This window comes from Limulus polyphemus, unplaced genomic scaffold (genome assembly GCF_000517525.1).
Source record: "Limulus polyphemus unplaced genomic scaffold, Limulus_polyphemus-2.1.2 Scaffold195, whole genome shotgun sequence".
Classification (NCBI taxonomy): Eukaryota; Metazoa; Arthropoda; class Merostomata; order Xiphosura; family Limulidae; genus Limulus; species Limulus polyphemus.
In genome coordinates this window covers 341,353-360,496 of record NW_013665805.1, presented here as the reverse complement: position 1 = coordinate 360,496, position 19,144 = coordinate 341,353, and the positions used below count along the sequence as shown (strand labels likewise).

The following is a 19,144-nucleotide window of genomic DNA, read 5'->3' as shown; positions in this document are numbered from 1 at the left end:
CTGTAGATCATTTTCCAGATGGTTCTGCTATGATTAATGTCTGGCGGAAAGCTTCAGCAGATATTTCCTTTGCAACATCTCAACCAAAAATTGGTCCAGTTATCAACGCTATTTTAAAGTTTTGAACAACTCGACTTTCAAGATCTGCATATCTACATGTGCCGATGTTTCCGTTTATCAACGTTATATTTTAAGATCTGTGCAAGAACACAGCTAACAGATGTTTCCGCATATAAAAACTATCTTCAAGTTTTGTACACCAAAAAACTTTTCAAATGTTGCAAGTGTAATTCTAGGCTTTGGTTTGCCATGCTTGCCTTGTGTAGCACATACTCCAGTTTATTGTGAATAAAAGTGTATTACCACACTGTAATCTGTTTGATATACTGGTTATCAAACAAAAAATTGTTGGAGGCTTTAAACATTCTCCACTGACTTATTCTTAATTGCAAGTGCTGCAGATAGAGCTTAAAATGTCTTCCAAGAAGTTACAGCAGGATGTAAAGACAAGGTGGAACTACATGCTGCAAAGCTTTATGGAACAGAAACATGTTCTTGGAGCCTATGCTACTGATTATGAAATCCTTGCAACCCTCACTGTTTATTAGTGGATGTTGATTGAAATAGTAGTAATAGTCCTAGTGCCTTTTGAAGAATTAATGTGTAAAATAAGTTCCTCCTTAGCCATAGCTGGTATTTAGAGTGCTTTACTCTCCATCTGCAGGTCGCTGGTTTGATTCTATCACTGAACATGCTCACCTTTTCAGCTATTAGGGCATTATAATGTGATGGTCAATCTCACTTTTCATTTAGAAAGTGTAGCCCAAGAATTGGCAGGGGGAGTTGTTGACTAGCTACCTTCCCTTTTGTCTGTCACTTCCAAATTACGGATAGCTAAGACAAATAGCCATAGAGTAGCTTAGCATGAAATTCAACAACTACAAAAAACTCCTCTATTCCTGATGTTACCCCATTCATAATAGCTTTATAAAGACTCAAACAAAGTTACAAATTTAGAACACAGAATTAAAACTATATTGGCCATAAAAGTGCTGTTCACTGAAGTCAGAATCCTACTACTGAATTGCAACCTTGCTGTATCCAAGATACAAGGACAGATACTTCACCAACACTGACAAAAAGCTGCTTGCTATGCAAATATTGTTGACACATCTGGAACAAATGTAAGCAAATTGACATAGGATACACAACAATCAAAGAATCTGTCATAAGGAAATCAAAGCAAGCAGGTAAAAGAACTTATGTAAAACCCAGTAGTACCCTGTGTTTGTTGCATGATGAAATATTGGAGGAAAGTGCCATGGGTTAGAAACTGATGGAATTAATTTCAGTGTTATGTTGTGCTTCAGTAAAAGTTATTTGAGTTAGCCCATACTTTCAGTAATTGCTTAAAACCTGCAGTACTAGGTAGCAATAAAGACCATTTTCTGATTTGGGCTGAAGCTGCACAGAAGTTTCCTTTTGCCCTCTGCAGCAGCATTGGCATCTAACAGTTGTTTGGCACTGCCTCACATGTTGTGGATGAGAAGAGGAACGGGCTGGTTTGTGATATAGCAGAAATGTTGCTTTTTCTGAAGAAGAATCACTCGCAAATTTGTTATACTAAATATAACTAGAAAGCCGTGAGGTTTTTGTTTTTTTTATTACTCGAATAAGTGAATTATTTGAAATTATTATTATCAATAGTTTTTATCACACAACTACTACAAAATATACTGCACCAATTTCTTTTTTTTCACTTTTTTTTTTTCATAATCTGCATTGCTTGTGAAAATGTAAACATTATGGTTTAAAGCCAAAAATTATCTTTATTCTATTAAGTGGGAAAGTTGTTAAATAAGTTCAATATTTTTATGCTGATCTTTTTATGGTTCTACTATAAACTAGTGAAAGTAACAGTTACAATTCAAAATTTAATACATGTCTGTGTTTGGTTTTGTTTTTTGTTAAGTGTTTCTAGAAGTGGTAGTGCAAAGTATTTTTTTTATGACTTATTCTTTTTATTTATTTTTTGAACTAATTTTATTATAAATATAGCCAGTAAAAATCAGTAGTTCAAGGTATCTTACCTGCTCTAATACTTAATAACAGCATTGGTATCAGGTGATATAGTTGGATAATTATTGGTATTTGACAGGAAAAAATTTTAAATAGATAATCTGTTAATTGCTAATTAATGAGTAAATAGATTGAATAAATTATGTTATATGTTTAAAAAATTCCAGCTAAACCATTTATAGATTTATAAATAACATAACTTTTTAAATTACAGGTGACCAATTTCCCTTTTTTTTGTTTAATTTAACATGAGAAAAGCTAAATATCAAAAGCAGTGTGTGAAATCAAACTCTTAGATAGAAAGAAAGAGATGTTTATTTGTTTAAACTGTTTCTATATTATATATATGTATGTTTAAGTGCTTTATATGATTATAGAAGTTTTTCATTAAGTGGTTATTATACCTTTTGTAAAATAGGAAAGAACAGGAGGAAGAATAACCTCAGCTTTAGACTGGTCTATTAAAGTAAGTATCAGTTTTTTTTTACATTTATTCTTAACATAAAATCATGGTATTGAAAATGATTTATACTAAACCACGTGGTTGTAGCAGGCATTCTTTAAATTGAAGAAAATAAATCTTTTGATAACAAAAATGTGTTGGTCAAAATGCTGTACAGGTCATTAGAGTAACCCCAAATATTGAACATGGAAGTCAGTATTTATGGAATTATAATTTTGGTAAATTGTACACAACCTTTTTTTTTTTCCAGAAAAGTATTTTTTGATGAAATTTAAAATATCTATGCACAACATTTTATCAACAAAATACTGGAAATAATTCAAAAGGCATTTATCTAAGGATGTCATTAGAGGATGTTGCAACATAACTTCAAAACCAGCCCCAGGAACTATTCCAAATAGACCAGAAAGAAAAAAAAAAGTATTTAACTTTCAGTCAGTTTTTGACTTAGTTCAAGAAAGTTGTAAGAAACATGATTTTTGAAACCGTAGTAATTCTGTTCATAATATTCAAAGTGTCAGACTATTAATAAAAACCCTGATTCATTTTCACAAATCATTTAGGAGTGTCATGTGTTATTCAATTTATCAGGTAATGGATTTTTTTTCAATTACCATTTTAAGAAATGAGCTTTTCAAATATAGACACTTCAAAAGCAAGTTCCTTGCTATTTAAGAAAAGTAAAAATAAAAAACTTCAGGAAATCATCTTGCATAGTTTATGATTTAAAAACAGACTTGGCTGTTGAACAAAATCTTTATATCATTCTTAAAATATTTTAACTGGTTTCCAAGCTAGTAAGAAATGAAGTTCTGTTTTGTTTTGTCAGCTATAGTCTACTTTTTTTTTTTTTAGTCAGTGCAAAATATAAAAAAAGAATTGGTGAAGCAGTAACTTTATATTGTAATACATATTAACTGGTGTAACATTTTTGTGTAACTTAAAAGTACACAATTTTGATTTCACTCCATATAAAATTGACTTAATATGATATATATACTATAAAGTAGACCTAAGACAAATATTTAGAAATAGGTGTGTTTGTGTGTTTTTTGCATAATGTTATAGTTCCAAAACATACATACCTCCGCCGACACTTTTAGCTATTTCTAGATCTCCATCTTTGCCATCTAAGCATCGTGTTCGCTTGCTCCAGTCTTTATATACCCCACTTGACTTCCCTCAGCAATATCTAATTTGCAAAACTTTACACCGGCCCTCACACACCCTCTATGCAGGTACTGTATATAAGCACTGTATACAGACAATAAAATCACTTTTCTCGACAAACCGCGTGCATTGAGAGACATGTTTTGTGGTTTACATTTTGATTAGTTCAGTTTCATAATAGTCAGGTGTTCTTTTAGTTTTTTCCCTGTTGCTAATATCTTCTGCGGTTACAAAAAAAAAAAATGGGTATGAATTCCCATGTAATGGTTTCAGGCATGGAGACTAACCAGCCCTCATCCATTCCTTCTTTGTTATCTGGTGGTAGTCAGCAGTCAGGGGGGTATCCACTCTCGGTGGAATCTGTCTGTGACCTGATTCAGGGGGAGATGGAGTCCTTCACGTGGCCCGGGGTTTGGCTTTTCATCATGAGCCTGAATATTCTGGGGAGAATTTAGACTCCCTGTTTCCTGCTCCTTCTTTCATTTGGGCTCCCTCTATTGAGGGCTCATCTGATCAGTCACCTTCTGCCCCTTTTCTGCAGTTAGTTATGCAAGTTTGTGAAGTTTTGGGGAATAACCCCGTTGCTTTTGAGTCTACCCCTGCCTTGTTGGCCAATCGATCTCAGGGGAATTACTTTGTTCTTCCTCTTTCCCTTGATATTGCTGTGCATGCAGGTAAGTTTGCAACACAATTATGTGAGGGTATTGCTATGCCTTCCCCCCTTGATTATCTGAACAACATGCTCTGGCTTATCATCATCAGGATGATGTATATTTGGACATTCAGTAGTTGGATCTATGGGGTTCCAGGTTAGAACCTGTTATCCCTCTTAACAAGTCTCAATTTTTGCAGATTCATTTTACTCTTACTACTGTTTTACAAAACTTCTCTTCCCTTCGTCTTTTGTTTGAAGCATATTACTGCTCTCTTCATCAATTTGATGATGAACTGGACACTTTACTGGTTAATACTATGATGCATTTGTCCTCTTCAAGCCTTTTCTTGGGGTCGTGGTTGGTCTATTGTTGGGACTTATTGAGTCGTGATGCCTTATTGGAGGGTATTCCTTTGCCCTCCACTGCTCTTTGTGATTTATGGGAGGTGCCTTTTCTTTGGCCTTACTTGTTTGCTGGAATTCCAGAAGCCCTAGAAGCTTGAATTCATCTGGCACATTTGCAGTCTTCTTTATTATCATTGGCTGCTCGCCTCTATTCTACTCCAATGGGTACTTCTGGAGGATCATCCATTTGAATCTCACAGCCCCCTCCTTCAATGTATTGTCCTATTGGTTCTCAGAATAATTTCTGTCCATATTCCAGTGTTGGTGACTACCTATTTTCACCTAATCTTGTGGGAGGACGGTTACATCTCTTTCACGACATTTGGCATTCCTTCACCATCAGTCCTTAGGTTCTCAGTGTTCTGGATTTGTGGTTCAAGATTCAGTTTACTTCTCCGGCTCCTCTGTCCTCCCATCCAGTTGTTTTTTCTCCTCCTTCAGACCTCAGACGTGCAGACCTTTGTTCCTGGGCCATTCAGGAGCTGTTCATCAAACAAGCCATTGAGAAGGTTGATCCCATTCATCCAGGATTCTGTTCTCATCTATTTTTGGTGCCCAAGAAAACTGGAGATTGGCATCCTATCATTGATCTGTCTCGAACCACTCATTTCCTTCAGCCTCTTTGTTTCACCATAGAATCTTTTCTTCAACCTTGTTGGAACTTCACATTCAGTCTTTGGATGTCTAAGTTCGATGTTGCAGATGCCTATCTTCACATCCCCATAGCACAATCTTCTCAACGATTTCTACATTTTGTGCATGATGAACAAGTGTTGTGGTTCTGAGCTCTCCCATTTGAACTTGCTTCAGCACCATATGTCTTTTGCCGAGTAGTACGGGCCTTTGCTCGACATCTCTATTCTCTGGGTCTGTGCACACATCACTATATGGACAATTGGCTTCTTTTAACACTAACCCTTCACATTGCCAGACAACATACCCAGGTTCTCTTTTCTGAAGCCAAAAGGCCGGGCTTCATTATCAAATTGGAAAAATCCATTCTCTCGCCAACTACATACCTGTTCCATCTAGGGTTTTTTTTTCAACACTCATTTGGGTTGGGCTTAACCATCTCCCCTCAGACTTCACCATATGGAAGAGATAGTCAGGCTTTTGCTTACATCACCTTTTCTCACTGCGTGGATGGTTCTGTTTGTTTTGGGGATTTGGACAAATTAGGAAAATTTTAACTTCCAAAATAATTGCTCTTGAGTGACCTCTGCCCTTTTTATGAAATCAAAAAAAAATATAAGAGTTTTTCAGGTAGTTATATGAATTAATATTATATAAGTCATTTTTCAGGAGTCACAAGTAATGTATTAAAGATTTTCGTTATATTCACAGCCTTCTGAAAGGTCAAACTATGAAGAGATATTCAGTGCTTTGGGACCTGAAGACCACAAGCTATCTGGAAATAAAGTAAAACCTGTATGTTTCCCCACTATAGAAGTTATTAGTAAAGCTTTTCAGAATTTATGAATTCAGAAGTTTAATTAAGCTTGTGTGTAACAGTTATGTCTGACAACTAAAAAAATTTTCAAACTCTTTTCTTCATAGAATTTGAAAATATTAAATTATTCTCCTCAAATTTGACAATCAGTGTTCTGTAAGTCACTAGAACATTCTTGAAGGTGCATTAGTTATATAGTTTTAATACATCAAGTTATTTTAAAATCATATTTTAGTGTAAATTTTGTTAATACCTGTTGTTACAGTTTTCTGTCATTGTTTTTTAAGTAAATTGTATGCAAGATAAAGTAGAATAAAAGGTTTACATTTAGTAAGAAACGTTTTTACTAAAAGTTGTATATATTTATTTGTGTAAAGACACATTACTAGAAAATAATAATTTTGATCTTAGTGTAGGTTATTCTTGTTTTTTTTTTAATTTTTTATGAAGTATGAGGACATTTTTCAAAGCTCTATAAAGCTTTTCATAATTTTTATGTTACTTAAGAAAAATCAGTGCAAGTTACTTGACTTAGTTAACAATTGTATTGATATTAGAAAGAGAATTGTGGTTTTTCTTGAATGATATGTTACATGTATCATCTAATGGATAAGTTATTTTAAGATCTAGACCAGAAATAGGCAACTTTGGAGTAGTAGAAGGCTATAAAATCCATAAAAAGCTTTGACAGGTCATTAATTGATTTTAGCAGGCTGCATACAATTCTCTCCAAAATAGAACATTAAACATATCATGATAGTATAAAATCTAAAGACTAGGGGCTTTTGTAACTTAACAAAAATCTTTAAATATATCTTGCAATTACAACACAATTACAAACACCAAATTTTTCACCTTTTTCTCAAAGTCATTAATATATTTCACTCAAAAAGTAGCAAATAATATCTTAAATTAATTTAAATTTAAATATCTTTATAATTTTTTTTCTAAATAAACATTTGAATGTGGAACTGTAACAAAACTTTTTGGTGAAGTAGTATCAGTACAGGTAATTAGAGAGTTAACATATGCCTACCCAGAAACTAGTGACAGGCCAATAAAGTTATCTAGTGAGTCAGCAGTTGCTCAGACTTGATCTAGACTCTGCTTCACCCTAGCCATAGTAAGAAGATTAACTATCTAGTAAGCTGTGCCAAGATTGTGCTGTATATATTCTTCTGAGATATGTATAACATCATAATATTTTAACATTGTACAGTCATAATCATAATTTTTGTTCTATTAAAAACAGATGGCAGTTTGAGAAATTAACTATCTCCTTCTGGTAGTTTAGCTGGAATTTGTGTTTCAGTTCATCTATTAGGTTTTTTTTTTGTAGCACAGTTGATAGTTACTCTAAGCTGCTGTTGTACTAATTTTTCAAACATAGAATATATTTGCTCAAATGTGATCTGAAACTGATTGAAACCCTTTTATACTGATAAATATTAATATTTAAATTTCACTAGCATATTTTAATGTTTCATATTTAACAAAAACATATGATTATTTTTTTCATGATAACAAATGTAAAACTAACTTCTTCAGTAATATTTTGGAAATTAGGGCAAATATAATTATATGGTTTCTTGTTTTGTTGTATTTATGAGATTCAAATTGATTCTGTAATTTGAAATTTCTACATGATTTTGATGGTATGTGTAATATGTTAAAGTGTACTTTAAAAATAAAATAAACTGCAGAGTTTTCTCTAAATATATATTATATGCTGTATACTTTCCAGGTTATGATGAATTCAAAACTCCCTTTAGAAACTTTAGGAAAAGTAAGTATTTTTATTATTAAAAAAATCCAGCTGAGCTTAAATATGAGTACTAAAAGCCACTATTTATGCATGTTTATGAGTTACATACTGAACAAGTATGAGGATTATCCATTGTAATTATGTTTTTTTGTATATATGTTTATTAGTATTATGCATATGAAACATTTACTTCCAGGTATATGGAAATCAGTCGTAAAAGACAAATCAGTTTCTTAAAACATTTCTATTATAAACAGCCTGGTTATTTAGACATGGACTAGGGATGTAAAAATGCCTAATCTCTGATTTTCATAAATTTCACGTTTGTAATTAAATACATGTTTAAAGCATTAAAATGAAGTATTTTGTGAATTAAAACTTCTCTGTTTGGTAGAAGTGTAACATTGTTGTACCTGGTAGCATGAACCAGTCACAATCTCACTCATTATCAGGTGCATCATCCATCTTCTCAGATGCATCAATTGTGTCATCTAGGATGGAATCGAGTTTCATCATCTGCTTGTAATCATGTTGCACATGTGCACACAACCAGTTTGTCAATGAAAACAGACTTAGGTTACCCAAGTGTCATTTATGTAATTGGTATTGGGGCACAATACACAGTTTTATAGGTAGTCAGTAGAGATTGTGCCAAAATATTTTCCAACTCGTAAATAGTAATGTAAATTTACATACAATGATCATAAGATTAAATAAGAGCTATTTGTTCATAATAAACAGGTTGTAATTTAAGTTTTGAATAAACAAACCACATTTTCTAATTAAAAAAATACTTAGTGTGCCATCTTTTAACCAAAAAATTACTTTTAATGTTTATGTGAAATGTTAAGATCAGCTACATACATAATCATCATTTGGTTATGAGATGGTGCTTGACTTGGTGTTGAAAATTTAATTTTGTTAAACATTTGTTTCCTTCTTTGAAACATGTTTGTAAATTGTTATTCAACACAAAATCTTTTGCTGTTATCTTTCTCAAAAGTTTTTTGTTATTATACAGATATGGGATTTAAGTGATATTGATCAAGATGGATTTTTAGATAAAGATGAGTTTGTTCTGGTAAGTGTTTTCTGCTTCTTGTTTTTCATTTAGCTGCAGTTTAGAATGTAAACCGTAACAATTGTCATACATTTACTGTACATATCATGTTGTTTGAAGATATTAAAATGTTTAATGATTTTTCAAAAAGAACAACTATTAATCAGATGAAATAATCAATTGAAACTAAGGATTTTCCAAATGATTAATGATAAAGAGTAGGTTTTAACTTTCTAAGTAACACTGAAGTTAACAGTGAATTCAGTATTGCAGCTACAAAGATTAAGATAAGATTTGAACCTATAGTAATTTATTAAAGAAAAAAAAGTGAATAAAACCTTAGTCCTAAAATTGAAAGGTTAAAAGCATAATAATAATATTCAGTAATAGATGGAAACACCTTATGTACCAAAAATATTGAAAGTGCTGGTTTTATCCAGCATGAATTAATAAATAAAAATGAGGTACAGGCTAATCATGAGGCTAAGCAGTGTTCACACAAATAAACAGAAAAACAACTTTGAAGTAAGCAAGAAAAATAGTTTTTTAACTTTTAGAGAAACCTAGTCTCATTATTTTGGGAAAGAACTTGATGGTTAGAGTGGGTAGGGTTTGAAGGTATCAAGTAATATATATTAGTAGGTGTCAGTGGTGTAAAAACAAATGTATTTGTTAAGAATAAAGGAAACTAGGGTTAAGTAAAATATTGTGTTTTTATAACTAGTTCAAACAAATAAATGAAACATTGTTTTTCAAAGTAGTTTACTTCTGTTTACTCAAATATGGTTTTAATAGGTGTAGGTGAAAAATTTGCTATCAACTTCTTCTAGTATGTTATGTCACTTTTGCTTATATAATCCACAGTTTTACCTTCAAGTTGTGTTTCCTAAATGTTTGACAGGCACCTCCAGAAGCTTGAATTTTATAGTGCTGATTTAATCACTTATTAACAGTCAATATAATCATTAGTTTGTAAGCCATTTATTTATACATATATATATATATATATAGAGAGAGAGAGAGAGAGAGAGGTCCAGGAACTTCTCCCCTGTTGTTTTTTTTATTTATTTAAAAGAACTTTGTCACAATTTCAGAAACTTTCATCGGGTGTTTTAATGTACAACTGATAATTAACCAACAAAGAATATTACATACCGTCCTCCTTGACAGTTACTATTGATGTTATAGATTTCAAATGTGCTCTGGATTTTATAAAAACTTACTTATCCAGATAGTTACCTACATCATTCTACCATCCTTTAGTAACTACAATAGATATAAAAACCTTTATGGACAGATTCAGATGAACCACATATGATATATATCTAGAGGAAAAGTTAAAATCACTACAGTAAATTTTTAACATTAATCAATGTACAAATGGAACCATCAGAAGGATTATGAGGCCAAAATGTAACCAGTTATAAACAAGGAGCTGGAAAGGTAACATGTTTGGTCTTCCTCAGCCAGTTATCCAAAAACAGTCAAGCTGTTCTCACTTTCCAAGACCAGGCAAAGAAAGTATTTAGTTGATGCAACGTACAGAGAGGTTTCAGGACAATTAGAACTCTTAACATACTAGCTCAGAAAAATATAAGAAAGAAAACACACCCAGTTTCATGATACTGCAAATAGCATATTATATTTATATGTGTTGAAGTAAATCTTGAGAACCACTAAATGACCTGTAAATTTGAAGGGAAAAAAAAGTGAACCTCAAAATGCTACAAGGTCGTGCAATACTGGAATGTTCACTCTTGCTAAAGATGTTCATTCCATACATCATCATCGCTGCTTGTAAGAACACAGTCAAGTATTTGACAAAGGCACTTACTACCCCCAGAAGTGTATCAAGGAACCAGCTTAAATTGATACACGTACAAGTACCCTTAGAAACAATGATTACAACAAAATATGACTTGGTAACATAAATATTCCACATATAAAATAACTTTATGGTGGATAATTACTTTTAATTACTTCTCATGTCTAAACTTTGAACAAATGACATTATTCTTAACTTTTGTAAAGAAGTTGTCTTGACTTTTATTGTGTATATAATGCTGTTATTACAGTAGTAATTGCCATGCTGTTAATAGAGTTGTAACAGATGCTCAATTATTGTTCAATATGTGGAGTATTTTTTTCAGTTTGCTAGATATTCAGTTTAGCTAGAGATTACCACCTATTTTGCAACCTAATAGTTTAAAGTTTTGTATTATTTACCAAAAATATAACCTGATACCTATTTTAAGTACTGTTGGGTGGGAAGTTGTAAACAACAAATAAACTAACACATAAAGTCAATTATTAAATAATTTTATTATTGTAGAATAATAATAAGTTAAATTTTATTTTATAAATATTATGAAATTATTAAACTCAGTTATCACTAATATACGTTTTGTGATTTTGGTCATAAATGCATTTTAGTTTGATATTTTCCAAAGCATATAAACTTGTAATAGCTAAAAGGTGTGTATATATTTTGCCTTATGCTTTTCCTGTCTTTTAGCAGTTTCATGTAAGGTTTGTTCTTCAGAATTATTTAAGCTATAATTTTGAAAGTGCTATGAGATCCAACTTATATGAAAAGCGTATCTTATTTTCCTTTTCGTAATACATTAATGAAAATTGTCAAGTTTTTATTTTCTACTTGATGTGTTTTAATGCATCTATATTATTAAGTAATGAGGCTGTCATAAAAAGTGACTTACTTTTCTTCAGTTGTTTAGATCTTCTAAAGATTGTTTTTCTTTTTTTAATTTTAGAACTTGATGCTCTTGTATTTTAGGCAATGCATCTAGTGTACAAAGCTGTAGAAAACGTCCCAGTTCCTCCTACTCTGCCCCCAGATCTGATACCTATCTCAAAAAGAAGAAAATCACCATATGGAGCCATCCAACCACTAGTGTTACCAGATCTTCTACCTGGGCTTGATGGTCAAGATTCTAGCAGTCGATCAAGCACACCTACTGTAGATGTTGCTTTAAAAAATGTTTGTAGAAATGTTTTAAAAATATTAACTGTGTAATTAAGAACATGTGATGTAATTAACAAAAGTGTGAAATGTGTGTGTGTGTGTGTTTGTGGCTGTAAAGTAATTAGAATTTTACATTTATACAGGAACTGTAGCATGCTTAGTTTTTAAAAATGTCTTGTTTTTGTGACCTGCATAGCTAAAAAAATTATGTAGTTATACTAAATCAACTAATTCTTTTTTTTTAATTGTGTAGAATACATCCTACAATAAGCTGAGAGAAGTTTGTTTGTTTGTCCTTCAATATGGTTTAATCAACTAGGAATGAATTGGGATGAGTCAAGAAATTATTTTAATTTTAAAATGCATAGATTTCATAGCTCTAGTGCTGGCTAAATATATATCAGTCAGTATGGGTGGCTAGTACTAATGGAAATTTTCCAATTTCCTCTTTTATTACATGGGATGTACATATTGCCTATGTTCTTTCAATCATTATTGGCATACTTCAGACAAAAACAGAAACACTTTATATATTCATGATTGATAATACATTAATTCTACAATTCCATTTTATTTTCAAATCCCATCAATCATTTGAGGGATTTCTTTTTCATGCATTGTTTACACATACTTTCAAGATACACACTTGTATTAAGTGAGATGTTTTTAAATCATGTTACTTGTTGCTTTTTGATAATAAACTAAAATAGAAAATAAAACGTTATTTGAACAATCAAGCCCAGCAGACATGAATAATTTTATTCTTATGTACTTTCAATCTTTATATTGCCACTGGCATATCTTGGAAAAAAAATAGCTTTCATGAACTTATCATCATCCAACATATGGTTACATCTGCTAGTACTTGTTAGTTTGTACCTGAAGTTACATCACTTTAGTACATATTGACATAATCATTAATGAATAGAACTAGAATGTATAAGCCACAGACATGCACATTTAGGCTAAAGTAGACAAATACTAGTAGCAAGACTAAGTATCACAGTGTGTCTTAGTAAGGTTAGTCTGACTGAATTTTACACAGTTGCTTTAATTCTCAAGATAATATTTTTTATGGTTTTGTTGAAAATGTTATTTGTAATGTAATTTAATAAATAGCAATGTTGCTACCTGACCTGTACTTGTGAAATGTATGGATTTGTTTCCTTATACTTTTTTATTGAAATGTGCAATCATCTTTTTACTTAAAAAATAATGAATGCTTTGTTCACAAAATGAACAATGCTCATGTATTACAAAACTCCAGAACTGCCAAGTTCCTGATGTTCATGGAACATCCCCCAAAATACAACCCAACTTCCATTAATAGTCTAGATGTATACATAATTCCCTGACTTTAACTCAATTTGCCTGTAAAAAATGTGTTTGTCAAGCTTTTAACAATGTAATAAAATAACAGTACAGTAATAACTCAGTAACATTTCAATTTTAGGCATTAACAGTGCATGATAAATATGTAAATATGAATGAAATAATATGTTGTGATTGACAAGAATACATTGTCTAAAAATTAGTATTTCCTGAAAGCTGAATCATTGACAGTTTCTGAGAAATGCAAACTAGAACTATGCTGTCAAAAGATAATTTATATAAGTTTCCAGTTGTAGGAAAATTTGTATTTTTACTAGGTAGAAATTTAAGTACTAGAATAGCAGAACATGGACATGCTGCATCACATGTCTACCAACATGTAAGGACTGTAATATTCTCTATATAGAGGAAACTGGTAGAGATTTAAGTGCTAGAATAGCAGAACATGGACATGCTCCATCACATGTCTATCAACATGTACGGACTGTAATAATCTCTATATAGGGGAGACTGGTAGAAATATAATACTAGAATATCAGAACACGGGCATGCTCCATCACATGTCTACCAACATGTAAGGACTGTAATATTCTCTATATAGAGGAAGCTGGTAGAGATTTAAGTGCTAGAATAGCAGAACATGGACATGCTGCATCACATGTCTACCAACATGTACGGACTGTAATATTCTCTATATAGGGGAGACTGGTAGAAATTTAGTAATAGAATACCAGAACATGGACATGCTCCATCACATGTTTACCAACATGTATGGACTGTAATATTCTCTATATAGGAGAGACTGGTAGAAATTTAAGTACTAGAATAGCAGAACATGGACATGCTCCATCACATGTCTACCAACATTTTAAAGATACAGAACATTGTAATAAAAATAAAATTGTTAAAATTATTTGTCGAGAACCTAATATTAATAAACATAAAATATAAGAAGTCATTTTAATAAAGTAATACAAATCTTTAATAAATAAAACACAAGAAGTAGGTTTTTACTTATGTTAGCTCGAGGTTTGTTGACATTACCAATTGGGTGTGCTTAAATGTTGTGTACAATTGAGTTGAATACTGATGATGTCATGTTAACAGTGGCGAAACGTTTTTAAATGATGCATTTTTTCTATCCATTTAAGCTGTTTTTGAGTTTTAAATTTTATAGACTGTGAAATACCTTCAACATTTATACAATTCTAAGTTGTTCTGAGCAGGTAAATATAAATTAAAACACTGATCTTCAACTCTGTCTCACATGCTAATGAAGTTAGAATACTTTTAAGTGTTGAATCTCACTTGTATAGATAATAAATGTGAGTTAACTGCATTCAGTCTTTAAATAAGTGGACTGGATTGGCAGACCACTTATCCTGTTCAACATGATTTTTTATGTTTCAAATCCCATTCTTTTGTCAAGCTTTTGCTTTCCTTGAAAAACTGTAACTCTTCATCCATATTTCTTGTCTGTTTATATAGACAACTAGAAGAGTTTTTTTACATGCTCAAAACTTCTTGGTTTTGCTAATTGCTCAATAGCAAAGCAAAGGGAGATTTTAACCTCACTTACTTTAGCATAAGCTAACATGGTTAAATAAACTATATTTTGTCTACCTGGGCAAATCTCAACATCACATGTAAGGTTTTGTTCAGGTAAAAGATTATAAAGATAAATAGGCATTAAAAATAACTTTTACTGTATGTTTTTAAACTATTCAGCAAGTCATAGTTACCCAGTCAACTGAGGACTCTTCTATATTCAACATTTGTTCCTAACATTTTTGAAATTTAATAATTTTTTTGGGCTTTACATGTTCCAGCCATAGTGTACTACAGTCAAAACTGCAATTTTTCAGACAATCTAGTAATTCACTGGTAAAATGCATCTTCAGAATCTGAAACAAGTTGCTATTTCTCATTAATAGTATTTATACTGAAATGTATACATTGCTGAAATCTGGGGTTCGATTTCTTATGGTGCACACAGCTGATAGCCCCGTGTGGCTTTGCTTTAAAACAAACAAATTTGAAATGTATTCTGTTGGTAGAACATTAAATAAAATCTTATCTTTAAAAATGAAATAAAAGTTTTGCGTTTCCACAACCTTTGGTTACGTTGCATTACTTCTGTTTACTTTTCAAAACAGTATTGACAATTTCAACCTTTGTTTGAAGATTCGGTGATTGAAACTTTCTGTGATTTTCACAGTAAAAATAAACTTATCTGAATTTCATTGTATAACTGTATAGAAATGACATGAAGTGGAAGTTAAAACCACTAGTGTTTAATCTGAAACAAAAAGGAAAAATATATAGTTAGTTTATAGATATGAATGGGGATTCTTGCATACTTATAATTAACCATGTTGAATGAGTTTAGAGGGTACTAGTGAACAAGTTTTTACTGTTTGATGTTCTTCAGTACATTTTATAGTAGATTTTTATAACTTCTTAGCCACTGTTTGTCGAAATGCAAAGGCATTCATATTTTGTAAATTAGTTAAAAGTAGGCCTTCTAAAGAATAACTACAAAGATCAAACTAGTATGTTTTTATAGTCTTATCTAATATAGTATGATTTTCTTTTTTTGAAGTCTACACTTTATAATTGTCCTATAATTCAATTTTTAACTCTTGTATTAAATTTATCCATTCATGTGGAATCGTGCTATGTTCCTACTCTTTTACTTTTTCAGGCCACAAATAAACCAACAACACCATGGATTGTTAATGCTGCAGAAAAAACAAGATACGATGAAATATTTCGATCTCTTGATCAAGATCGTGATGGTTTTGTTCTGGGAGGAGATGTGAAAGGTGTATTTCTTCAGTCAGGACTTCCACAGATTTTGTTGGCCCATGTCTGGTTAGTTGGTATGCTTTGTCAAACAGAAAAAAAAAAGTCATTTATTTTTCTTTCTTTTAAGTTATAATTGCATTGATAAACTATATAGGTTTGTTATTTTCACTTGGAGAAATAGTTTCATTTGATATATTCTTTTTACCTGTAATTATTACTAACATTTTAAATAATTAATGTTTGTTTTTTAAATTTCTGTTCTTTAGGAATCTTTGTGACATAAATTGTTCAGGAAAGTTAAATTCTGAACAGTTTGCTCTAGCTATGCATATGATATATCAAAAGCTACAAGGTGGAGACATTCCTACAGAGCTAACACCTGATATGGTTCCACCATCACTTCGATCACAACCTGTGAGTTTGCTTCAGTAATATTTTTTTTTATTACTTTCAGTTTAATCAAAACCTTATTGATGTAATATTTTCTTTTTTAATGTTACTACTTCTATAACAACAACCTGTAATGTGTATTATCTTAAATTTTTTTGTTTATAACCATTGCTTTGTTGACAAACAGAAAGTATTGTTATGCTATTTTATTGTTTAAATCCATAAGCATGTTACAAACTTAAGTTCTGTTATGTGGTATTTGCCTGCTTACGTCTGTGATCACATTTTATGAGTCATGTTTAATGATACTCCTGCTATCATTTATCAGAGTCACTCAGTATTTCTCTCTTTACTGCTGTTGCTTGGAGCATCTACTTTAATTTGTGTTGTTTTTATATTTTTCCATTTACTGCTATAAATTTTTTGTGTCCTGTGAATTGCATTCTCCATTTCATTTGTTATGTTTATCCTCCTTTGTTGGGAGGTTTTAATTTTGTTTTCTGTAGCTGCTTATAACTTTACTCTGTAGAACAATGTTGTTATGGTTTGTAATTTATTTATCTCTAGCTGGAGTACCTGTCCCCTGGATAGAAGTTATGGAAATTCATGATTAATGAAAGGTTAATTTAGGACATGAAAAGTTGTAATTGTAAAAAACACCCATAAAAACTGCAAAATGCAAAACTGAAAACTTGTGTTTACCCCAGCATGGACCAAATGAACATACCAATTTTGGTGAAGATCCATCCACACCCTGCAAAGTAGTTACATGGACAAACAACAGACAGTACTATTACATTTATATAGATAAACATTCCCCTGTACATTACAGCCAATGCAGTTTCAACATAATGGTTGAGTTTCATATTTTTTAGTGTACCATTTTCACTGAAGATCTAACTTTTATGTTTTATTAAGGTGTGTTTATCTTTGTCACAACATGTGTAACTTGTATTCTATCACCATATGCACCAGTCTTTCTGTATTTGCCATGGTAGTATATATGTGTATTATCCCAAAACTTTTACTAGAACCTAATGCCTAATACAGAAATGAAATATCAATAATAAAAATGCATAAAAGATATCTGAGCACTCTAAATACATATTTAAATTTATTTGAAATGTATGTAATTATAACATCTAGATATGCTTGAATATAGATGATTTTATAAGATATATATTTTATTTAATCAAACTTGACAGTTTTTATATTTTACATGTTTCTTGTATATATTTAAAAAATTAATATTTAGTTACTCTAAGCAATTTGGAAAAATAAATCCTTCTCATACTATTTCAGTATAATTAATAATTCAGTATATTGACAGGATGATTCCATGTCCCCTTCAATAGGAACACCTCTGTCAACTGGCAGTAAAGAACTTAACACTTTGATGCTAGAAGTCAGTGAATTACAGAAGTAAGTAAATGAATACTATAAATGTTATAGAGCTTTTAAGGTGAGAAAATGCTTAACCATGCATAAATTGATTGAAAACAAAATTTTATTATTATATTTTGCTACATCATTACCATTTTTCTTTATGTTTGATCATAGGACAAAACAGCAGCTTGAAGTGGATGTTGCTCAGAAAGATTCACAGATTAAATCTCAACAAACTGAACTAAAAACCCTTGAAAATGAGATCAGTTCTTTGACATTAGCTAGTAGAGAGCTAGAAAGTGAGAAAATGGAGATAGTAAAGCAGTTGGATATCTTAACTAGCCAGGTTAGAGATGCCAACCTCTTCCTTGTCTCTTGAAATGTGAATTTTATTTTTCTCACATTTTTATGTGGTGTTTTTCTTGTAAATAGAAAATGTATCAATGATCATTACTCATATTTTTCTTTATCAAATTAACCCTGTCGCCACGGGTATCCTTTACTGCGCATGATAAATGGTTTTAGTGCCTTACATTCAAAATTTTATTAAACTACTTTTTGTTTATGTTATACCAATTAAAATAGCATAAAATCTTAGTTAATAATTCATATTTTGATAGTATACAAGTTTTAAGTTCTACAAAGCAATATTTAAAAATCCCGGAATCTCCCCTAGTGTGACCCACGTGACACATTTTCTTTTATCATGTCATCTTCCCTATTTTATCCATCACCCCTCAAAAGTATGAAATTAAACGTAAATTACTCTCTATAAAATTATCGTTGCTCAGACAAACCATAATCTTTATAGTCTTCAATTTTGTTTGGTTACAGAACTATCAAATAGAAAATCAGATCCCTCCTACCACACCTACATGTCACATCCTCTCTTTCAGAATTGGTTAATACTTCTCTCTTACATTTAATTATATATTACCTATAACAAATAGAAAGTTAAAGTTTTCATCTATCAAATAATGTATAACATTATATTCTGAACGGTTAAATTTCAATTTCTCTTAAAGTACCAACATCGTTCCCATGAGAAAATTAATGACTAGCTTGGATGAATTTGTAACAACTCTTGTCACATAGTTAGAAAGACAGAAAAATTTTAAGAGGTAAGAGAATTTGTCTACTTTTTTGCATGTTATTAGTCTATATTCTTTGGTGCATTAATTAATTAAATAAAAATTAT

The 19,144-nt window shown here is 31.2% G+C and overlaps 1 protein-coding gene across 6 annotated transcripts in view; it reads left to right on the top strand.

Annotated features, from left to right (window-relative positions):
* LOC106478270 (epidermal growth factor receptor substrate 15-like 1) overlaps positions 1-19,144 on the top strand; it is a 93,927-nt gene that overhangs the window by 15,089 nt on the left and 59,694 nt on the right. For all 6 annotated transcript variants that reach the window (XM_022381850.1, XM_022381848.1, XM_022381846.1 and 3 more), the window contains exons 3-11: positions 2,498-2,545; positions 6,117-6,200; positions 7,967-8,008; positions 9,009-9,068; positions 11,842-12,045; positions 16,067-16,236; positions 16,437-16,584; positions 17,891-17,982; positions 18,121-18,292. In XM_022381850.1, the coding sequence (XP_022237558.1) occupies positions 2,498-2,545; positions 6,117-6,200; positions 7,967-8,008; positions 9,009-9,068; positions 11,842-12,045; positions 16,067-16,236; positions 16,437-16,584; positions 17,891-17,982; positions 18,121-18,292 (1,020 nt within the window). The remainder of the gene's footprint in view (positions 1-2,497; positions 2,546-6,116; positions 6,201-7,966; positions 8,009-9,008; positions 9,069-11,841; positions 12,046-16,066; positions 16,237-16,436; positions 16,585-17,890; positions 17,983-18,120; positions 18,293-19,144) is intronic.